The following is a 20,641-nucleotide window of genomic DNA, read 5'->3' as shown; positions in this document are numbered from 1 at the left end:
CGAGCACCTATGTGGTGAGTCACGCCATGCTCAAACTGCGCCCTCTCCAGTCCTGGTTGGCGACCATGTACCGACCAACCAGGGATGCGCTGGACTCTGTGATGACGCTGCCCTGTGCGGTGCTAGACTCCCTCCGGTGGTGGCTCGACCCGCGGGAGGTTTGTGCAGGAGTGCCCTTCGCCAGCCCTCAGCCCCCCCTATCCATGGTAACCGATGCGTCGGACCTGGGGTGGGAGGCGCACCTGGGGGATCTCAGGACCCAGGGCCTTTGGTCCTCGGAGGACCTCACCATGCACATCAACGTCAGGGAGCTGCAGGCGGTGCATCTTGCCTGCCAGACTTTCAAATCCTGCTTGGCAGGCAGGTGTGTCGCAGTTCTCACGGACAATACCTCGGTGATGTTCTATATCAACAAACAGGGGGGTGCATGCTCCTCTCACCTGTGCCGGGAAGCCCTCACGCTATGGGACTTTTGCGTAGAGCATGCAATTCACCTGATGGCGTCTTACCTTCCGGGGGTGCAGAACGGCCTAGCGGACACCCTCAGTCGATTGTTTCACAGTCACGAGTGGTCTCTCCACCGGGATGTGGTACATTCAATCTTCTGTCTCTGGGGCTCTCCCCAGATAGACCTGTTCGCCACACGCCGGCGTGGCCGAGCCAGCATTGGTTCACGTCACTGCTGCAGATGTCCGTACAGGCACCCATCGCATTGCCCCTGCTCCCGGACCTGATCACACAGGATTGAGGCCGCCTCTGGCACCCAAACCTGGAGTCACTCCACCTCACAGCCTGGATGCTCCATGGCTGAACCTTGTAGAAATGGGATGCTCCCATCAAGTTAGGCAAGTCCTCCTTGGTAGCAGGAAACCCTCTACCAGGGCCACATACATGGGCAGGGCAGCAGGGACAGGCTCCGTTGCTCGCCCCGGTCCCGCTCATACTAGATTACTTACTTCACCTAAAGCAGCAGGGACTTTCACTCTCCTCGGTTCGGGTCCACCTGGCCACCATCACCGCGTTTCACCCAGGGGCTGATGGTTTCTCGCTCTTCGTGAACCCACTGGTCAGTCGCTTCCTCAAGGGCCTGGACAGACTCTTCCCGCATACGTGACAGCCTGTCCAGGCCTGGGACCTTAATTTGGTCCTCTCTGCCCTCACGGGCCCCCACTTTGAGCCCTTGGCTACGTGCTCACTGCTGTATCTCTCCTATAAGGTTGTGTTCCTCGTGGCTATCACCTCAGCTAGGAGGGTCTCGGAGCTCAGAGCCCTAATGTCCGAGCCACCCTAGACTGTCTTTCATAAGGACAAGGTCCAACTCAGGCCACACCCGGCGTTCCTTCCTAAGGTGGTCTCCCAATTCCACATGGGCCAGGACGTTTTTCTCCCTGTGTTTTATCCTAAGCCACACTCTTCCAGCAGGGAGCGTAGACTGCACTCCCTGGACGTTCGCAGGGCCCTGGCGTTCTATATCGAAAGAACCAAGCCGTTCAGGAAATCAGTCCAACTCTTTGTGGCTGTGGCCGACAGGATGAAGGGACTCCCTGTCTCGTTACAGCATATCTCCTCATGGATCACGTCCTGCATCCGTGAGTGCTACGATTGGGCGAAGGTGCCCGCCTCGCCGATTACAGTCCACTCCACCAGGGCGCAGGCCTCTTCTGCGGCGTTCCTGGCTCAGGTTCCGACCGTGGAGATATGCAGGGCGGCCACGTGGTCCTCAATTCATACGTTCATGTCGCACTACGCCATCAGGCATCAGGCCAGAGACGACGCAGTTTTCGGTCGTGCAGTGCTTCAATCTGTAGTGGACTCCAACCCCACCACCTGAACTCTGGCTTGGGAGTCACCTGCTTGGAATGGACATGAACAATCACTCGAAGAATAAACGGTTACTCACCTTCTCGTAACTGTTGTTCTTCAAGATGTGTTGTTCATGTCCATTCCAATACCCACCCTACTTACCCCTCTGTCAGAGTGCCGGCAAGAAGGAACTGAGGAGGTGGAGGGTCGGCAGGCTCCTATATTGGAGGCCATGGAAGCACCACTCCAGGGGGCGCCCAGGCCGACCTTACAGACGCTGCTAAGGGAAAATCTTCCGGCTGGCGTGCACGCGGTGCGCACACACCTGCTTGGAATGGAGATGAACAACACATCTCGAAGAACAACAGTTACGAGAAGGTGAGTAACCATTTTTTACTAAAGGGTTCTTAAATCTAGTAGAGAAAGGCATAGCAAGAACCAGTGGCTAGAAGCTGAAGCCAGACAAATTCAAATGACAAATTAGGCACAATTTTTTAAAAGTTAGGACAATTAACCAAAGGAGCAAAAGGAGATGGATTCTCTATCCTTTGATGTCTTTCTGGATGATGTGCTTTAACCAAACATTGCTGTTGGAGACATAGTTGGCACTTTGTTTCACAGTCATACCACTAATTTTCAAATATGTCACTCCAACCTATATTGTTTATTGGCAGTTAGTTTCCCAAGGCTCAATTTCAATATTAACCTGAAAATCAGTTTATAGCTGTGCATTTTAAAAAACAGTTTCTTTCCAAGTTCTGTCAGTTTTCTATTGGACAGTTCACCATAGATCAATTGGTCTGGTATGTGCTTCTCATCTATTTGTAGAACACGCTCAGTTTTTCCAAGTTATATTTCCATCAGAATTGCCTGTATGCAGTTGAGATCAGTGTGCATCAATACAATGTGGGGGATTATTTTATCGTAATACTTTGAGTGACAAAAAGATGTCTCAAATGAAAACTAACACTTTGGCATTATGTTTGTAATAAGCCATAAGGAGAATGGAAAGCACTCCTGTGTTGGAATTAAGTGTTCAGGGTGGATAAAAATCAATTATTTAAAAAAAAAAAATCGGATTTTTTTATTTAAATAGAATTTTTTTTTATAAAATGCTTTTTGAGGAAAAAACCTATCTAAAGATAGTTTTAATTAAGATACATTATAGCTCAAAGATATCTCATCATGGAATAGGGATTATAAATTCTAATTCTATAGTATGAGACAATATATTCATGTAATCTTTAAGAAAAGTTTTGTAAATGAGTTCCAATAGTTCCTGGATTAGGAACCCAATTTTATAGAGTTCCAGGGGCTTCTGTATAGATTATTTTGGTTAATCTTTCTATCTACCCAATGGGACTCACTGCTCAGTCTAGAAGATACCATCAGAGATGCTTAGTTTTGCAGTTCTCAAACTGTGGATTTGTGTCTCCAGAGATAATATGCTTGTTAAAAGCAAAAATGTTTTTAATTAAATAAATACATAATATATAGAGGTGAGAAATAACAGTCCTCAACCTTATTGTCCCTCTGTAAATTTGTGTACACAGAGTCAATCTCTTACCTCTCTCTAAAAGTGCAAAGTTTCAAAAAGTTCAATGAATAGAAGATTGTTGGGAGCAGAATAGATCTGGACAAGGAGAAGAAGTCTGGAGATAAATGTGAGAAGGGAGGGACAGGCAGTAGAAACAAAAATGAAACTGTTTGAGCAGCATATTCCAGAAGTCTTGAGGTCTTTCTGAGTGTAGCCTTCATTGATTTGAGATCTACCATACCATTCTCTCACTAGAAGGGAAAACCTATAATGGCAGCAGGCGGTAAAAGAGACCCAGTTTGAAATAAGAACCATTCAAGAAATATACCGTATATACTCGATCATAAGCCAGTTCGTTTATAAGTCGACCCCCCCCCCAAGATGGATAAGTAAAAATGGAAAATTTTTATGACCCGTTCATAAGCTGACCCTATAATTCAGGGGTCAGCAAACTTTGGCTCCCAGGCCATCAGGATAAGCCGCTGGTGGGCCGAGATGGTTTGTTTACCTCGAGCATCCGCAGGCACAGAGGTAAACCTAAGTAAACAAAGTGTCCTGGCACGCCAGCTGCCTACCCTGATGGGCCGGGACAGAAACTGGGGAAATTTTTTGGGGGGGAGAAGCTGGAAGTCAGGTGAGTAACCCCTGTGACCACCCCCCACATACCCCACCCCTAGCCCGGGACCCCCACACTCTCCCCATCCCATCCCTTCCCACCTTATCTGGGGAGGGCCAAGGGAGGATGTCTCTGGCCTCGCTGGAGCTGCTCCAGCAGGCCGGGCAGCGTGGCCGCAGCCTGCTCCGGTGGGCCAGACCGGGTGGCGCGACCGCAGCATGTTACAGCAGGCTGGGCCGGGCTGGGCCAGGCGGCACAGCTGCAGCGTGCTCCAGCGGGCCGGGCGGCGCAGCCACAGCCTGCTCTGGGGGGCGAGGCCGAGCGGCACGGCTGGAGCCTGCCAGCCCCGGAGCTACAGCTGCTTCGGAGGCTGGGGGGAGAGCAGCGTGGCCAGAAGCAGAGAGACTCTGGCCCGCCTCTTCCCTTCTGGCTCTGCTGGCTGTGCTGCCTCTCCTTGCTCACTCTGTTGGGGGGGAGGGGCTGTGTCCCACCTCTCCCTCTCTATACCCGTTCATAAGCTGACCCCCTTCTCTGGTGCTTCCCTTTTTTACTACAAAAGTTCGGCTTATGAACAAGTATATACGGTATGTTTTCTGATGATGTTTTAAAGAAAGTCACACCAGTGAATTGGTGGAAGTCACTTAAGCACTTGGATTCAGAGACTCTTGAAGTGATAATTTCACTTTTAACAGCAGTAGCTTCTTCTTCCGGTGTAGAAAGAATATTTTCTTCCTTTGGACTAATTCATTCCAAATTGAGAAATCGTTTGGGACCTGAAAAAGCAGGAAAGCTTGTTTTTCTTTTCCAGATTATGAACAAACAGGAAAATGAAGGTGAAGACGACAGAGTTAGCTGCAGCAGCCAATATTTTAAGTTTCTCATGTTGACCTGGCTGACATAGTCGATCTAACTTTTTTTAATTTCATTTAACTATTTTAGTTAAAAACAATTTGAACAAAAACAAACCTGATTTTAAAAAACTTGAATGTTTAAATTCAAAAATTCATATGCTTGTTTTGTTAAAATATTATATGTTTGCTGTTGAAGAAAAAAATCCAGACTACATAACATTGTTTTAGTTAAATAAAACAATTTAAATGTCTGTCTGGTGATGTTCTCCTCCTAATACAGCATGGCAAGAAAATCCTCCAAATATTAATGATTAACCTGTTGAACTGGAATAGTTCACCTCCCAATGACTTCATAAATATCTGCTTCAATTACCTTTGGTAAATGAAATAACCAAAAAATCATTCATTTTCTAATATAGCTGTAAAACTAATCTGAAAAGTTTTCAAAATAAATCACTTAAAAATTTATAGTGTGTACCTTCTAAAAATGAAACCTACATCTATCTCTGAGTTGTGAAGAATATGTATTAAGGCTATAACAACCAACAAGAATGCACTTTTATATAGAAATCTATGATTAAGTTGAGTCTTCCTGACTAGTGATTTAAATCAAATCCACCCTGATCTATTTTTTTTTTTTAAAAGGAGGTTCTGCACTTGTGCATACACATAAGGAACAGACAGGAGCGCCGCCAGCTTTTCTACCGCTCTAAGCGGTGGAAGGTCCCGCCCCAAAATGCCGAACCCCACAGAGGTGGTGGAAGGTCCCGCCGCCGAAATACCGTCGCGGTCGCCGCCCACCAAATTGTAGGTCGCCTAATGGGTTGCGCCGGACCTGGGAACAGACAAGAATAAGCCACCAATTCTGCTTAAAATACTATAGAATCCAAGTAAACTACTTAATCATCGATACAAAAATTAAAAGCTACTTCCAATGCAGAACTTAAGAAAAAATTTCAAAAGCCAGTCAGTTACTCTGAGATTGTTCTTAAATAGAAGTCCAAAAATTTGTGTTCTATTAAGTCTTGTGTTCCTGATATCATCTGAACTGTGATGGTGGAGATGTGTCTGAAAACCAGAGCACAGATAGCTTCTGGAAAGGAGGGGGAAAGCTGATATGTTATGTCCAAGTTCCTCTATACTGGAACTGCTGTGATGGCATGGCTGGAGCTTAACTTTGTTGAACTAACCTGTTCTTAAATAGAAGTCCAAAAACTAACCTGTTTTAACTAACACAATGTTCATCATGACTTGGCACTTAGTGTGGACTGGGACTGTTTACTGTGTCTTTTAAACATGACCTGTCCTTGTTTATCTTAGGTGCTAAGTTGTTGTGACAGGCAGATTTCTCAAACTATGTAAAACTTATGAATTCTGATTATGAGCTTGATGTGTGTCATATGTGTTTAATATTCTATTATAACATTATATAATTATATATAATTATACATTATATATTATACAATTATATATAATATATAATTATATATATGTTTAACTAATATTATATTAGTTAAAACAAATTTCCTAAAATTATGCTTTTTCCCAATATAGACAAGATTTCTCACTACAACTGTAGTGAGAAAGGTGGAGGGGGGAAGTGGAGCTGAGTGTCACGGATAGAGTTCCAGGAATAAGAACACAAAAGGAAGACTTAAGGCTATGCCTATGCTATAGAGTCGATGTGAGCATAGCCCCCTGCCTTAGATGCAGCTTATCCCGTCAGAAGGAGTTTTTCTGCCAGTGTATGAGCACCACCTCCCAGAATGACATTAGCTATGCCGACAGAGGAACTCTTTGGTTAGTATAGCTGCATTTATACTGGGGTTTTTGTCGGTATAGTTATGTTAGTCAGGTGTGTGGTTTTTTCACACCTCTGGCCAACATAGCTATGCCGGTTTACATTTTGAGTGTAGACCAAGCCTAAGGCAGTGTTTGCACAAGAGTTGTACCAATTTAATTATATTGTATAGTTTAAGTGGTATAACTACCCCTAGAATGGCTGAAGTTATACTAGCTTAAATGTGCTTATACCAGTATAGCTTGAACAGAAGGGGAATAAACTGTACAGTCATAAGGCATCTTTTCAGTAGTATAATTGTCTCTTCTCTAGGACTTATACAGATATAACCACATTGAAAAAATCACACCCCTTACTGAAATAGTTAGACCAGTGATTTGTGTGTAGACTGGGTCTTAGCTTAGGCTACTGTTGCAGCAAACACTATTTTCCCGTTAGAGCCCTAAATATTATTACAATATTGTCAATGTTAAATATTTTTAACGTGCGATATTTAGTTTACATGTCTGGTTCTGAATTTTAATGGAAGAATATAATGAATTACAAGTTATTTTAAAATTTGTTTTATTAACTCATTCAAATCTAGTCCAGCCAAAGAACCATTCACTTTCTAAACTTAACCATGACTACGTGGTCCCAGGACAATCTAAGGCTTCTGACTAAACAGGAGAATATCAAATCAATCTGACAAATCTCCCTCAATGACAAGATGAATTTATCTCATACCACAGTCATGCTGTACAGAACCCTATTCTGAGAGGCAGTATTTGAAGCTGAGATTTTATTTAAATGAAAAGCTAAAACACCCAGAACTGCCACATGGATAGCTATCCTAACAAATTATTCTAATTATCCTCTGGGACTGAATAACCTAGTTTATCAAGAATGGGCCATAAAAGGAATTTTGTATTACAGGGATTACAGAATACTGTTATAATGTCCTTTGAAATGTTTAAAATGCTTTTAAACCATTGTCCTCATGGTCAAATTGTGTTTAATTCAAGTTCTACACATTCTCACCCATCTCCATTGCCTCCAAAAGGCTGGCAAAAAGCATTTACCTGATGCATCCCTGGACAAAGATGATGCAATGGATAACAGATGGAAGATATGCAGACACAATTTAATGAAAAGTAATGGCTGCAACACCGTCAGCAATCTATAACTTTGCAATTGATAAACTAAGACACAATTTTATGTAGTTAATCTGTAAAATGCATCCAGTTAATCCAAATATCTGTAAGAAATACTACCAAGCATTCCCCTTGCTTTTCCACTCTATTTAATCATATCTTCAGCTACCTTAATTCTTGAAAATGTATTACTATTATAATATGTATTAAGTGTTTTGCTCTCTCTCTGATGCAAATAACTCTTCGTTGAGCATTAACCTAGACATGCACTCATCCCAAACAGTTGACAAAAGTAATGTGTTGTACCTTGCACAAAAAAGGTAACTCTACTATTACCATATTCCTGTGACTGACTTACTATACTCACATGTGGAATTTTCTGATTTGTATGATCTCCAGTTCTACTCAGTAGGCAGGTTCTGTCATTGATGTTTGTATCAATTAATATTTTAAAGTATTTTTTAAAATTACTAAGAAGTAATTCCTTTACCATTTTAAAATTAATAATTGATTGTTTTTTCCAGGTATTTTTCATACAGTATCTAATGCTATGTATTTGCTTCTTTATGTATTATTTTTATATGGCGACTATAAAAAGTCATTGAGCACTAAAAGGGTAAATCATTTACATCAGCAGAAAATGTACTTTCAGTGACAGTACTTCATTATTCATAGGAAGGAACTGGGGCATGAAGCAGTTTGTCAAGTTTAAAATGCTTTCCTCAGTACAATGCACCTTCAAAGGGCAAAATAATGAAGCATTTATTAACAAACGTCAGCTTCACTAAGGTCTTTTTTTGCCTCTCTCTCCCCTTTCTCCAATATGTTCTCAGATTAGTTCTCTCCTCTGTTTCGGACTACTTTGCAGCCATGTTTACTAATGATGTAAGAGAAGCAAGACAGGAAGAAATCAAGATGGAAGGTGTAGAGCCAAATGCACTGTGGGCTTTGGTTCAATATGCATATACAGGTAAGAAGAATGAAGAAAAGGGTGGTAATGTTTCTCTGATGTTCTGTCCCTAAGTGAACATCATATTCCATTATTAGATTTCAGATATTTGGTAGAAATGCTGCACCATACAGTTAAACTGCTTATTTATTAAAACTACTATTACTGCCATTATCTAGAGCAACTCAGTGGGATGTAGTTAGTTGTTAGTTGATGTCTAGTTAGTTGACAAATGTCAAAATATTTCAGATGCATCCTGATTGGCGAAAGGAGAATTTTTTTTCATAATTCTTTTGCACTATATTATGCAAGCTACTAATTTTTAATTTTTGGGCTGTTTTGTAGGAATGTTATTGTCTTAGTTCTGTAGCATGTTCTGAAAATAATTCTATGTTTATGATTTTTTGGGAGGAGGTTGACGAAAGATAAAAGCAGAGGAAACAGAACTACCATTTCAGCCACATTTCTCTCTCTCTCTCTTACTTAGTCTGTCAAAAAACCTTTTTTTTGTGTGTTCAGAAAAATCTCTTGTTGGAATTACAGTCAATATTCTTTCATAAATAATGAGCACGCTTCTTTTAATATTGTTAGGTCGCCTTGAATTAAAAGAAGATAATATTGAGTGCCTGTTATCTACAGCTTGCCTTCTCCAGCTCTCTCAGGTTGTGGAAGCATGCTGTAAGTTCTTAATGAAACAACTTCACCCATCCAACTGCCTTGGAATCCGCTCTTTTGCTGATGCACAGGGTTGCACTGACTTGCACAAAGTGGCTCACAATTTCACCATGGTATGTCCTTATTTGTAGCATCATCCATTCATTGATTTTTCTGTAGCAAGGAAAATATAGAGTATCTGCCTTCCTGAGGTAAATGTTGCTATCCCGCCCCCACCCCCTAAGAGCCATTGTTATTATCAGAGCTATTTATATACTGTGACATTAAGTACTGCTTTCTATCTTGGTAGTGTTCCATTTAGACAGAAAAAAGGTAATGGGTAAAATCTTCAAAAATGCCTGTGACTATTTAGAGAAACAGCGTGGGTGAGGTAGTATCTTTTATTGGCCCAACTTCTGTTGGTGAGAGAGACAAGCTTTCGAGCTTACACAGAGCCCTTGTTCTGGTCTGGGAAATGTACTCAGCCACCTTCTATATAGCAACATAGGAACAAGGAACATATGTTCTTAGGTAGAATCATGAGTAGTCAAATGCAAAAGTATAGCCAGCAATTAAGTGAGGGTTTGGGGATTTATTTGGAGCAAGTCTGATTCTCTGACATTCTTAAATTTCATTCCCTCACCAACATCTTTTGTTAATTTTTCTCCTTACCTCCCTCAAAGGTATCATTTTATGGTAACTCTACTATCAGAGAAGGGTAAGGACCTAAGAGGCATATCTGTCTGTGGCCAGTTAGCACTGCTGCTCTTTGCTCATGGGAGTTCCTAGAGTTACATGAGGTACTTCTCTCCCCCTCCCATGACATGGCCTCTGCTGGTCTAGGCTCTTGGGAACTGAACTTAGGCATCTGGATACCACATCAGTAAACTTAGTATTAAAGCCTTTGATCCCCTGTGTGGTATCCCCACGTCATCTGAAATGTATAATTTGTGTTTCTTAATTGGAATTGGGGTAATTGAATCAGAAATCCATCGATTCTCCTTTTACCTTCTGAATTTTTGCTGAATGGAACCCGTTGTTTGGTTGTTTTATTTTTTATTATTTTTCCTCTTACTTAATGTCCAAGCTTACTATTGTTTGCAGTGTTGTTGTATCCATGTTGGTCCCAGGATAGTAGAGAGAAACTTTTGAGGTACACACAGAGACCTGAAGAAGAGCTCTGTGTAGCTCAAAAGCTTGTCTCTTTCACCAACAGAAATGGTTTACCTCACCCACCTTGTCGCTTCAAGTTTACTATGAGAGATTAGAATCAAATACCCTGGCATTCTTGTTGTGTGTGATTCAGTTCCCTCTCAGGTGGGTGGATCATTGATGCATTTAATAATGCATACATACTAATGTTTATTAAAACACGTGAATGAATAGTGTGCAAATCACAGTATATAATAAGAAAAGGTTTCATTATTGGTCAAGTATGGATTGAAGACACAGCATCAATAAAACAATCAGATGAGGCAGGAAGAACAGAGTAAAACAGATATGTATGATTATGAGAAATAGTTTGCTTAATTGTGAGAGACTGAGAAATCATTGTACGTTATGATGAAAAAAAATCACACAGAAATAGACTCCTTATTTCCTCCTTGCCCAAACAGTTTTTTTCTAAATAAATAATTGTCCTAGTTGTGGCACTGTCTAGTCACGTTCTTCTAACATTTAGTAGTGGAGTGCTAGAATCAGAAGGTTAACAAAATATTATTTGATGCAATTTAAAATATTAGCCTTTAGAAGGTGTACCTCCATCTGGTCTTATTATTTTGACAGCACCTGTTGGTTGTTGTCTCACTTCTCAAAAGTTAGTTTATTACTGACTCCACATCTTTCCTTTAGTAAGAAGTTGTTCAATTCCCAGGAAAATAGTTGTGTACCTTTAGGCCATTGTTTACTTCAGTGGCACAATTACTGATTCTAAAGCTTTGCCATGAATCAAATTTAAATTAGCTGGATTTTAAAAAGCCATTTTCAAACTAATTAGTTGTGCTAGATGGATTCTTCCCAAGGCCTTTTTAATGTTGTTTAGTTCCAATGGAGACATGAAATTGAATTTTAGTAATAATGAGTAATACTGAAACAGTTCCTTTGGTTTGAAACTAATGTTGCTATGGAAACTGAATAGAAATGTATAGTCCAATTGAATCTTCAATTAAAATAAATCCCAAAATAATTTCATTTGTTTAAAAGCAATTTGAAAGAATAAAAATGTTTAACACTAATAAATACTAGTCACTTGATGCTCATTCCATTAAAAATATTAAAGCATCATGGTTAAACATACCTATAGTTCTGTAAATTCTATTGTTTGTTAAAAGCCATAAATTATTCATATGCCACAAATGATCATGGGTTACACTGAAATGACTCTGACTGGAGAAATTTCTGTTGCTTTTGCCACGCTGTTTTGCCTTTCTTAAAGGCACTTGAAATTTGAGGTAAATTAATAGTATAAAATATTTATATTTTAATTTCAATATATTCATTTTCTTTCTTTTGCTGCTGCTTTTTCTTTTCTAGTCCGATGGAAAGAGCAGTTCACCATGCAGACAATTTCACTGCAGTTAAAACAGCTACTCGGTTTTAATGCTGTCATATTGAAAAGCTATGAGTGAAACAATGAGTATTTTGATAAGCACCTAATTTAAACCATTGCTGTACTTTGAGACCAGCAGTTCACATGAAATGGGCATTTTCTCAAAATAAAAGATCCATCAGTGAATAATCTCAGTGGGTCCAGCTCCACTAATGGACTTTCTCTATCTGAACAACATCCATTAGTGTCACTTGAAAGCGTTGGCATGGTTTCAGTCAGTGCAGTGTATTTGAAGTATAAATATAAGTAGGAATGATTTGAATGCTGGACCACTTCAAATTAAAAGTATGTATGTTGCTATTTTGCTAAAAGTACATGAGTGTTTCATTACTTTATTATTAACTATGTTGTCACTCAATTGATAGACTATTTACTCATTGTGACAAAGAATAAGAAAACTCTTCAAGGTTATTGTCAAACTAGATCAGTTTTTTAGACTTCAAAATTTGACAGTGCCTGAAAAATCCTCAGGACATAGTAAGTGAAACACTGCAACAGTCTAAAGTGAATAGTGGTGGACATAATAGCATATAAACAGGCATTGTGGGCCTGATTCTGATAATGTAGGCATGTAAAATGCAAGTACCAGGATTGTGTTTGCAAATGCACCAAATTAATCTTTTACACATACAGTTATCCTATATATAAATATAATTTATAAAAAGTAATGGGCCACATGACTACAAATTTAAAAATGTTGCTAGACTAGCCAAAAGATTAATTTAAGTATCTCTGTATCCGGGCATAAAGTACAGAGTTTTTGCACCTTTGATTGTTCTTTTTCCAATGCAGCATCTAACATAGTGTTTTACTTCCAACATCTTCCTGTTATATCAGGTCTGGGGACATCCTACATTTCCAACAAGGGTGACTGCTGTGATTTCTTTAGTTTATCCAGGAGATCAGAATCACATAATCTCCATTAACTTGATATCTCAAGTAACATCAAGATGCTATGCCATCGTGTCCCAAGATGAGCACAGTATAATTCCTCTATTTTGAGGACAGGGAGGGAACTAAAATATAATTGATTCAAAATTTGTAAGAGTTGATGAATGTCATTAATTATTCTAAGATCAACATTATTTTTTTAATTTAAGAAAATCGTTCATTGTGTGGTGATTGCTTTGTAGTAACAATACTTAGTACTTGTATAGTGTCTTCATCTGTAGGTCCTGAAGTGCTTTATAAAAGAGAGTGAGTGTAATTGTACCTTAATTTCCCATCTGTAAAATGGTGATAGAAAAGTTAAGGCAAGGGTCTTGTAGCTACTGAATGGCAAAGCTAGGAAGAGAATCCAGAACTCCAGACTTTCAGTCTTGTGACCTATCCAGTGGCCTATGTGGCCTCTAATTATCCTCAATCTATCAAGGAAAAAATCAATTTTTATTCTCTTCTAGCTCATTTGAGAACAGTTGATAGTGTGCAGTAGTTATTCAATGAAATATTTAGCTTTTTTTCCCTTTCAAAAAATGCGAACCAAAGGGAAATGAGTGTTTTCAGAGAAGAGGAAAATGGCTTGTACTTCTTTCAGGGCTTGAAAAATCCACTTGCCTATGGTGAATAGGAAATTTTCCCAGGCAACTTCTGCCACATCCAAGCTTTAATTTTTGTGTTAATTTTTAGTTTAAGTTGCTAGCCTTTTAAGTTGCAAGGAAAACCACCTGAACATGAAGTGATTATAAACCAGTGCTGTCCAAGTGTGCAAGAAGAGAGCTCCAGAATCTCTGCTGCAGCTGCTGCTCAGAGCTTTTTCAAGCTTTAAAGCAGAGTGAAAAGTGAACAGTCACGTCAGTTTTTATTACTGGTCTTCAGAAGCACATGGACAATGCAAAAATATTACAAGAATTGGATCAAGTTCAGCTTGCTGCTGCTTGAGTAATTCATGAGCAATAGCAGAGATCAATACTAACTATGAGGAGAAGAACTCAGAAACAGAGGCTTGGAGCGGGATGGAGAAGCAGATTCAGCGCATATGTAGCAACCAGAAAGGTGTGCCTTAGCTGTGCCACTGTGGTGTAGACATACCCTTAGTGTGAGATAAGAGACAACAGATGGATACAGACAAACAGGGGAGTACAAGGAAACAATTAGACAATATTGGGCAACATGATAGGAAGTGATCTCCACTTGCCAGCATCCCAATTGTTGTCAAGTTTTTTGTAGGCATCATGGCAGAGAGGAGGGTTTTGAACATGGATAATGAGGCAGCTTTATGGACATTTATGGGGAGCACCTCCCAAATGTGAGAGGCAACGAGGGAGAAAGCATGAAGACGCTTGTTTAAAAATGTAACTAGATATTTGTAGACAATCGTGTGCCTTGTCCTCTTTTATATCTTTTAGTCACACTAATACATATTCAACTCGTTTAATCTTTCCTTATAAGTCAATTCATCCAGCCTTTGCAGGTTTTGTTCCTCTTCTCTGAGTTCCCTTATTTTGTCAATATCTTTCTGGTAATGAGATGCACAGAATTGAATGCAATACTCAATGTATTTCCAGAGCCATATTTAAAAAAAAATGTCATCTCCCTCCTCTGTGATGATATGCCCAGTGCTTATGCAATCCAAAACTGTAATGGACATTGTTATTGCCATTTTGTATTGCAAATTCATATCTGATTTGCAATGCCATTTTCAATAGTATTTCTTTCTACGGCTCCCAGATTTTTCTCTGTTATTAAATCTGTGTTTTGAGTTATTGAATTATTTTTCCTCTGAGATACTAACTTGCATTTTTCCAAAATGAAGGTCTTTCCAATTTAGGATTTTCTGTGAATTTCACTAACATGCAGTTTACTGCTTTTAGATCATTAATGAAGATATTAAATAGGGTTGGTCTTAACACTAATCCCTGCACAGTCCCCTTATCGAACACACCCACTCCTGCGGATATTTTGGCTTTTATTTTTACCTTTAAAAAAAACAAAAATATTTCAGCCACTTTTCAGTCTACATGTGTTTGGATAGCCAAACCGATTTCAATTAATTTTGAGAGTAAGATTACTTTAGAGATTAAATCAAATGTTTTTCTAAAATTCAGCTACATTATGTCTGCTAATTTTGGACTTGATCATGGAGTTACTACAAACTCTGAGTAAAAGGAAACATATCGATGTGCTGTTCCAGGAGCAGACCACATTGGGTACGTCTACACTTCAATAAAAAACCTGCGGCATCGAGTCTCAGAGCCCGTGTCAGCTGGCTTGGGCTGTGCGACTATAAAATTGCAGTGTAGACATTTGAGCTTGCCTTGGCTCCAGCCCGAGCCCAAGCACAAACATCTACACTGCAATTTTAAAGCCCCCAGCTAAATCCCTGCAAGTTCAAGTCAGCTGATCTGGACTAGCCACAGCTGTGCCACGGGTCTTCCACTGCAGTGTAGATGTATTGTTTTGAATCAAAGACTCTTTCCACCTTATGCCTTCTTCTTGTTCCCCTGCAAAGGAGCATGGAGGAACTGTGATCTTGCCCTTGTCAGTACTATTAAAAAAGCATTCAATTTTGGCAAAATATATTTGTTATAAGCTTCTTATTGCTCTTCTAGTTTTTTGTGGTTTTTTTACCACTTGCACTTGAGTTTAATAAAGCTTCCACAAAATCTTCTAAAAATCCTGGTATTTTTAAATAATGTGCATTTATGGTTGGAAACATTTTATATTGTGTTTCTTCCTACCCTGAAATGAGGACAGGCTACTAGAAATGACAGAAGGGAAGATGTGGAGAATTGAAACCTATCAAACAAGTAATTGTTGATTTAAAAAAAAAAATTTTTTAGCCTGGTGCAGTACTGTGAATCCTTTATATCTTCATTCCATTATCTATATACCTTATTCAGCTGTATTTGACTTACAAAACAATAAAAACAATTTAAAATAACCCACTGAAAGTTAAAGTTAGAACTGTTTTTCTGTTCATTTATTCATTGGAAATTATATTTGACACAAACCAATCCAACTATATTGAAGACCATTACAAACATGCCCATTACTGGAGTATGCTGTACTCTACTCAGCAAAATCTGCATCTCAGTACATGGTGTTTCTACAACTTTCAGCAGCGGATGACAATAGTGGCCTATCCAAAGGTCTTCAGTGTTCATATTGAAAATACTTTTTTCTTTTTCAGGAGAATTTCATGGAAGTAATTAGAAACCAGGAGTTTTTATTATTGCCAGCCGCTGAAATTGCAAAGCTTTTGGCAAGTGATGATATGAATATTCCTAATGAAGAAACTATACTGAATGCACTGCTTACTTGGGTTCGACATGATTTGGAACAGAGAAGGAAAGAACTTAGTAAGCTGTTGGCTTACATTAGGCTGCCTCTGCTTGCTCCACAGGTAAATTATTACAAATATAAAACCATTAGCTCTTTCTTCCCATGGATAACATCAGTATTTTTAGGGGACATACTTATACTGTCTATGTGGAAGTTCCCCCAACTAGTAGTGATTTTGGTTTCTTAGAAATAGAGATAAATAAATGAGGAATGGGGAAGATCTGTAGTCAGTTTTGTATTTGAATGGATGAGAATGCCACCTGCACTAGGGTCATTAAAATAACTGCTCTCATTGATTTCATTAATAATATTTAGCACTTATATAATGTCAAAGGGTTTTACAAACTGAACACTTGCAACATCCCTGTAAGGTAGGGTAAGAATTATCTCCATTTTATAGATGGGAAAACTAAGGTTTTCATGAGCCTTTGACATATACAAATAAAATTCACTAATCAACATTTATGAACTGTGACCTTCTTCAATCTCTTAATGATTATCTTTAAAGCACTTGTATGCACCTTGTGTCCTCTTTATGATCATTAGATGGGTTGGCTAGAAGGCATTTGCTTTTGATACACCTCTACCCCGATATAACGCGACCCGATATAATACGAATTTGGATATAACGCAGTAAAGCAGTGCTCCGGGGGAGCGGGGCTGCGCACTCCAGCAGATCAAAGCAAGTTTGATATAACGCGGTTTCACCTATAACGCGGTAAGATTTTTTGGCTCCCAAGGACAGCGTTATATCGAGGTAGAGGTGTACTTACATTTGAGTACTCCATAACCAGTGGCAGAACTTACTGAGCTGTGGGTCCCTGCATTTGTAATTCACTTTCTTTAGAAACGTATTAAGGTCAGAGTCCATTGACCTTCAGGAAATAATTCAAGGCTCACTTATTTTGTTCAGCATATGTTTAACATAAGTATTTTTTCACGCAACACACTGTCAACCTCTGGAACTCCTTGCCAGAGGGTGTTGTGAAGGCCAATACAATAACGGGGTTCAAAAGGGAGCTAGATAGATTCATGGAAGATAGGTCCATCAATGGCTATTAGCCAGGATGGGCAGGAATTTGCCAGAAGCTGGGATTGGGTGACAGGGCATGGATCACTTGATGATAACCTGTCTGTTCATTCCCTTTGGGGCACCTGCCATTGGCCACTGACAGAGGACAGGATACTGGGCTTGATGGACCGTTGGTCTGACCCAGTATGGCTGTTCTTATGTTCTTAGCTGTTTTTATATTGTTCTTGTCTTTTAATCCATTGTAATTGAAACATCTAGAGTCCTTGGAAATAGAATTTACAGAAATTAGTAAATAAATATAAAATCAAGAGAAATTGGGCCTGATCAGTACTAATTGGACAGTAAACATTAAGGGTAAAACACCAAAACAATACTTGATTACAACCACTATTGTGTCTCTCACTTTTCTTCCATCTTTTGCAGATGTATGCTGGCATTTCTGATTCTACATTTCTATCACCTTTTTCATTTATTCCATTTTTTCAGATTCCTCAAAAAATGAAATTGAAGTATTTTTAAAATGAATGTTAATCACACATAAATCAGGAAATTGAATTAAGTTGCAACAACAGCCTTCACTCTGACCCATGAGGGTGCGTTATAGTATGATGTTTTGTTACATGATCACACAGCAATGGGCAATGTGACATAGCAAACACAGTAAAACATAATGAAACTGTTTCCAATTTTATGGTAGAAGGTTCAAAGCTGTTTGGAAGAAAGGAGACAGAAAATTGGAGGGCTCACTAAAAGCCATTTTGTTATAAGTAGAGATGTGAGGACTTAAACTCACAAACTTAAAAAAATTACAGGGCATCTGAAGTAGGGGATTGCTCATTGGAGCTATGCCATCAGCGATGAAGGTTTGTCCAAAATATTGCATTGGGCATTATGCGAGGTGGACAGATCCAACGTGAACTCTGAAAATGATGGCTAACACAGGCAGCAAAGATGCAGGGCAGCAGCTGCACCTAGCTACCCGAGGCAAAGGAAGTCACTGAGAAAGACTCAATGGCTCAGGTCACACAGCGTGAAGCCAGTACCGGTAGACCAGGAATAGGGTTGCGTTACTGCACCTCCATCTCATCCTAGTGGGACGAGATATTTCCCAGGATAATCGTTGGCTCTTTTTTTTTTTTTTTTTTGACCATGAATAACCTAGTACTCAGCACCAGGGTAAAAGCCCCTGCCTTATTTTCAGCTGTAGATGCCCTGTCGGTGCCGTCTTCCCTCAGTGCAAACATGATGGGTTCATGCCAAAGCCCTCCTGGGGACGCACGTCCACTGATGTCGACAGGCACATCTGGAGTACATTGTGACAATGCATCCAATTGTATCTGGGATCTCCAACAGTCCACCAAAATTGCAACTTGGAATGTTGCAACTCTTCACAGGCATGGTCATCAGGTCGCTGTCTCACCCGAAATGGACCGTTTCATATCAATCGCAGAACTAACAGAACTAACAGAAGCAAGGCTGATGGATCACAGACATCATGAGGTGGACGATTCTTTCCTTCTGTATTCTGGCAGCCCCAACCATTTATATGGTGTAGCAGTACTATTGCGACATGAAGCCAAGTCCTCCCTGACAACCTGGATGCCTATGTCTCCTCATTTACTAATTGCACATCTTAAACATCGACCCGGTTACTTCACTGTCATAGTAGTCTATGTGTCGACAGAGGAATCTTTTGACTCAGTTAAAGATAATTTCTGTGATCAATTGGAACATCTAGTATGCACAGGCCTTCCACATGATAATCTCGTGATCTTGAGTGACCTAAATGCAGTGACTGGCTTCCTGCGAACTGGGTTTGAACAGGTCATTGGTCTTTATGGTTCAGGCACACCCAATAATAACTCTTGCCGCTTGCTTACATTCTGTGCCTCCCAGAATCTTTCCATTCTTGGGTCATGGTTCAAGTGGCGACGCTTATACCAGATGTCATGGATCTCTCATGATTGTGTCACTCAAAAGGAGTTGGACCACATCATTACACACGATAGGCGTATCTTCGCCTGCTGTAGAATTTATTGTGATGCGGAATGCGCGGCGAACACAGATCACCATCTAGTCGTTACCCGTATGGTGTTGATGTTCCAACGAGCAGGTAAGCCCTCTCTGATGATGAAGTTTGACATCTACGCACTCCGTGTGCCAGGTTTAGCCAACAGGTTTTGTATTGATGTCAGCAACAGATTCTCAGCTCTAGCTAATCTGCCAGACGACATGGAGGTTGTCTGGTCCCTGTTTTCTTCTCCCCTCAACCAATCTACTGAGCAGACGATTGACTATAAGCATCCAGCACGTCGACCATGGCTATCGGAGGAGGCCTTCCAGATAATTAAATTGAAGGCCTCCGCGCGCCAGCGTGGTGATAAACACACTCATAATCAGCTGAAGCGAAAATTTAACACCCTGGCACGCCGCGATCGCAAGGCATATTATAACCAAGTGGCAGATGATGTTGAATTTGGCTTAGCCAGGAGCGACTTGCCACAAGTATTCCACGCCATTCACAACCTCAGTGGTCAAGAGGTAGTCACTACAAATGGTATCCTGAATGCTAGCCAAGGCCATCCAATGTAAATCGGATTATGACATTCTCTCACGCTGGGTGGAACATTATCACAGTGCCCTGAACCATCCTCCAGCTGCCACTTGTTCAGAACTGGATGATCTCGCAGTCACTGCAGTTCTGGATCCAGACATTTGTACTGATGCACCAACATTGAATGAAGTGAAGTATGCCATCTCTAAACTGAAAAATGGACGCACAGCTGATGCTGATGGCATCCCCTCAGAGCTGCTAAAATGTGCTATTGATCCTGTAGCAGCATCACTTCTGGCCATCTTTTGTCTGGTGTGGAGAACTGGAACCCTGCCAACTGCCTGGAAGGATGGTATTGTGATCTCACTCTATAAGGGCAAGGGACTGTGCAGCGAATGTAAGAGCTACAGGCCAATCACCTTGCTGTCCGTTCCAGGAAAGGTATTTGTGCATATTTTGTTGGCATGCCTGGAGCCTTTGCTACATCGGAAGCGTTGTCCCCAACAGTCAGGCTTTATGAGGAACAGTTCCATATTAGATGCCATTTTGGCCCTTCGCTTGTTGTCAGAGATAAATCATGAGTTCAGGAAGCACCTACACATAGCGTATGTTGATGTTAAGGCTGCATTTGATTCAGTAGACCGTGTCACGTTACGGAAGGCCTTAAAGGGTGTAGGTGTCCCTACTACTCTGCTGGACTTGATTAGAGAACTGCATAATGGAACCACTGCCCATTTTTGTCTGGGGAACTGGATGTCAGCGCCTTTTAAATCAGTATCTGGTGTTAGGCAGGGCTGTGTTCTGGCCCCTGCACTCTTTTG

General features: G+C 40.5%; 1 protein-coding gene across 2 annotated transcripts in view; it reads left to right on the top strand.

Annotated features, from left to right (window-relative positions):
• The window catches only part of KLHL5 (kelch like family member 5), a 64,063-nt gene that overhangs the window by 10,831 nt on the left and 32,591 nt on the right, over positions 1–20,641 (top strand). For both annotated transcript variants that reach the window (XM_065404823.1, XM_065404822.1), the window contains 3 exons: positions 8,575–8,711; positions 9,282–9,478; positions 16,082–16,294. In XM_065404823.1, coding sequence (XP_065260895.1) covers positions 8,575–8,711; positions 9,282–9,478; positions 16,082–16,294 — 547 coding nt within the window. The remainder of the gene's footprint in view (positions 1–8,574; positions 8,712–9,281; positions 9,479–16,081; positions 16,295–20,641) is intronic.

Source organism: Emys orbicularis, chromosome 5, assembly GCF_028017835.1.
Source record: "Emys orbicularis isolate rEmyOrb1 chromosome 5, rEmyOrb1.hap1, whole genome shotgun sequence".
Taxonomy (NCBI): Eukaryota; Metazoa; Chordata; order Testudines; family Emydidae; genus Emys; species Emys orbicularis.
The sequence above is the reverse complement of the archived record's forward strand: the minus strand, read 5'-3'. Positions and strand labels throughout refer to the sequence as shown.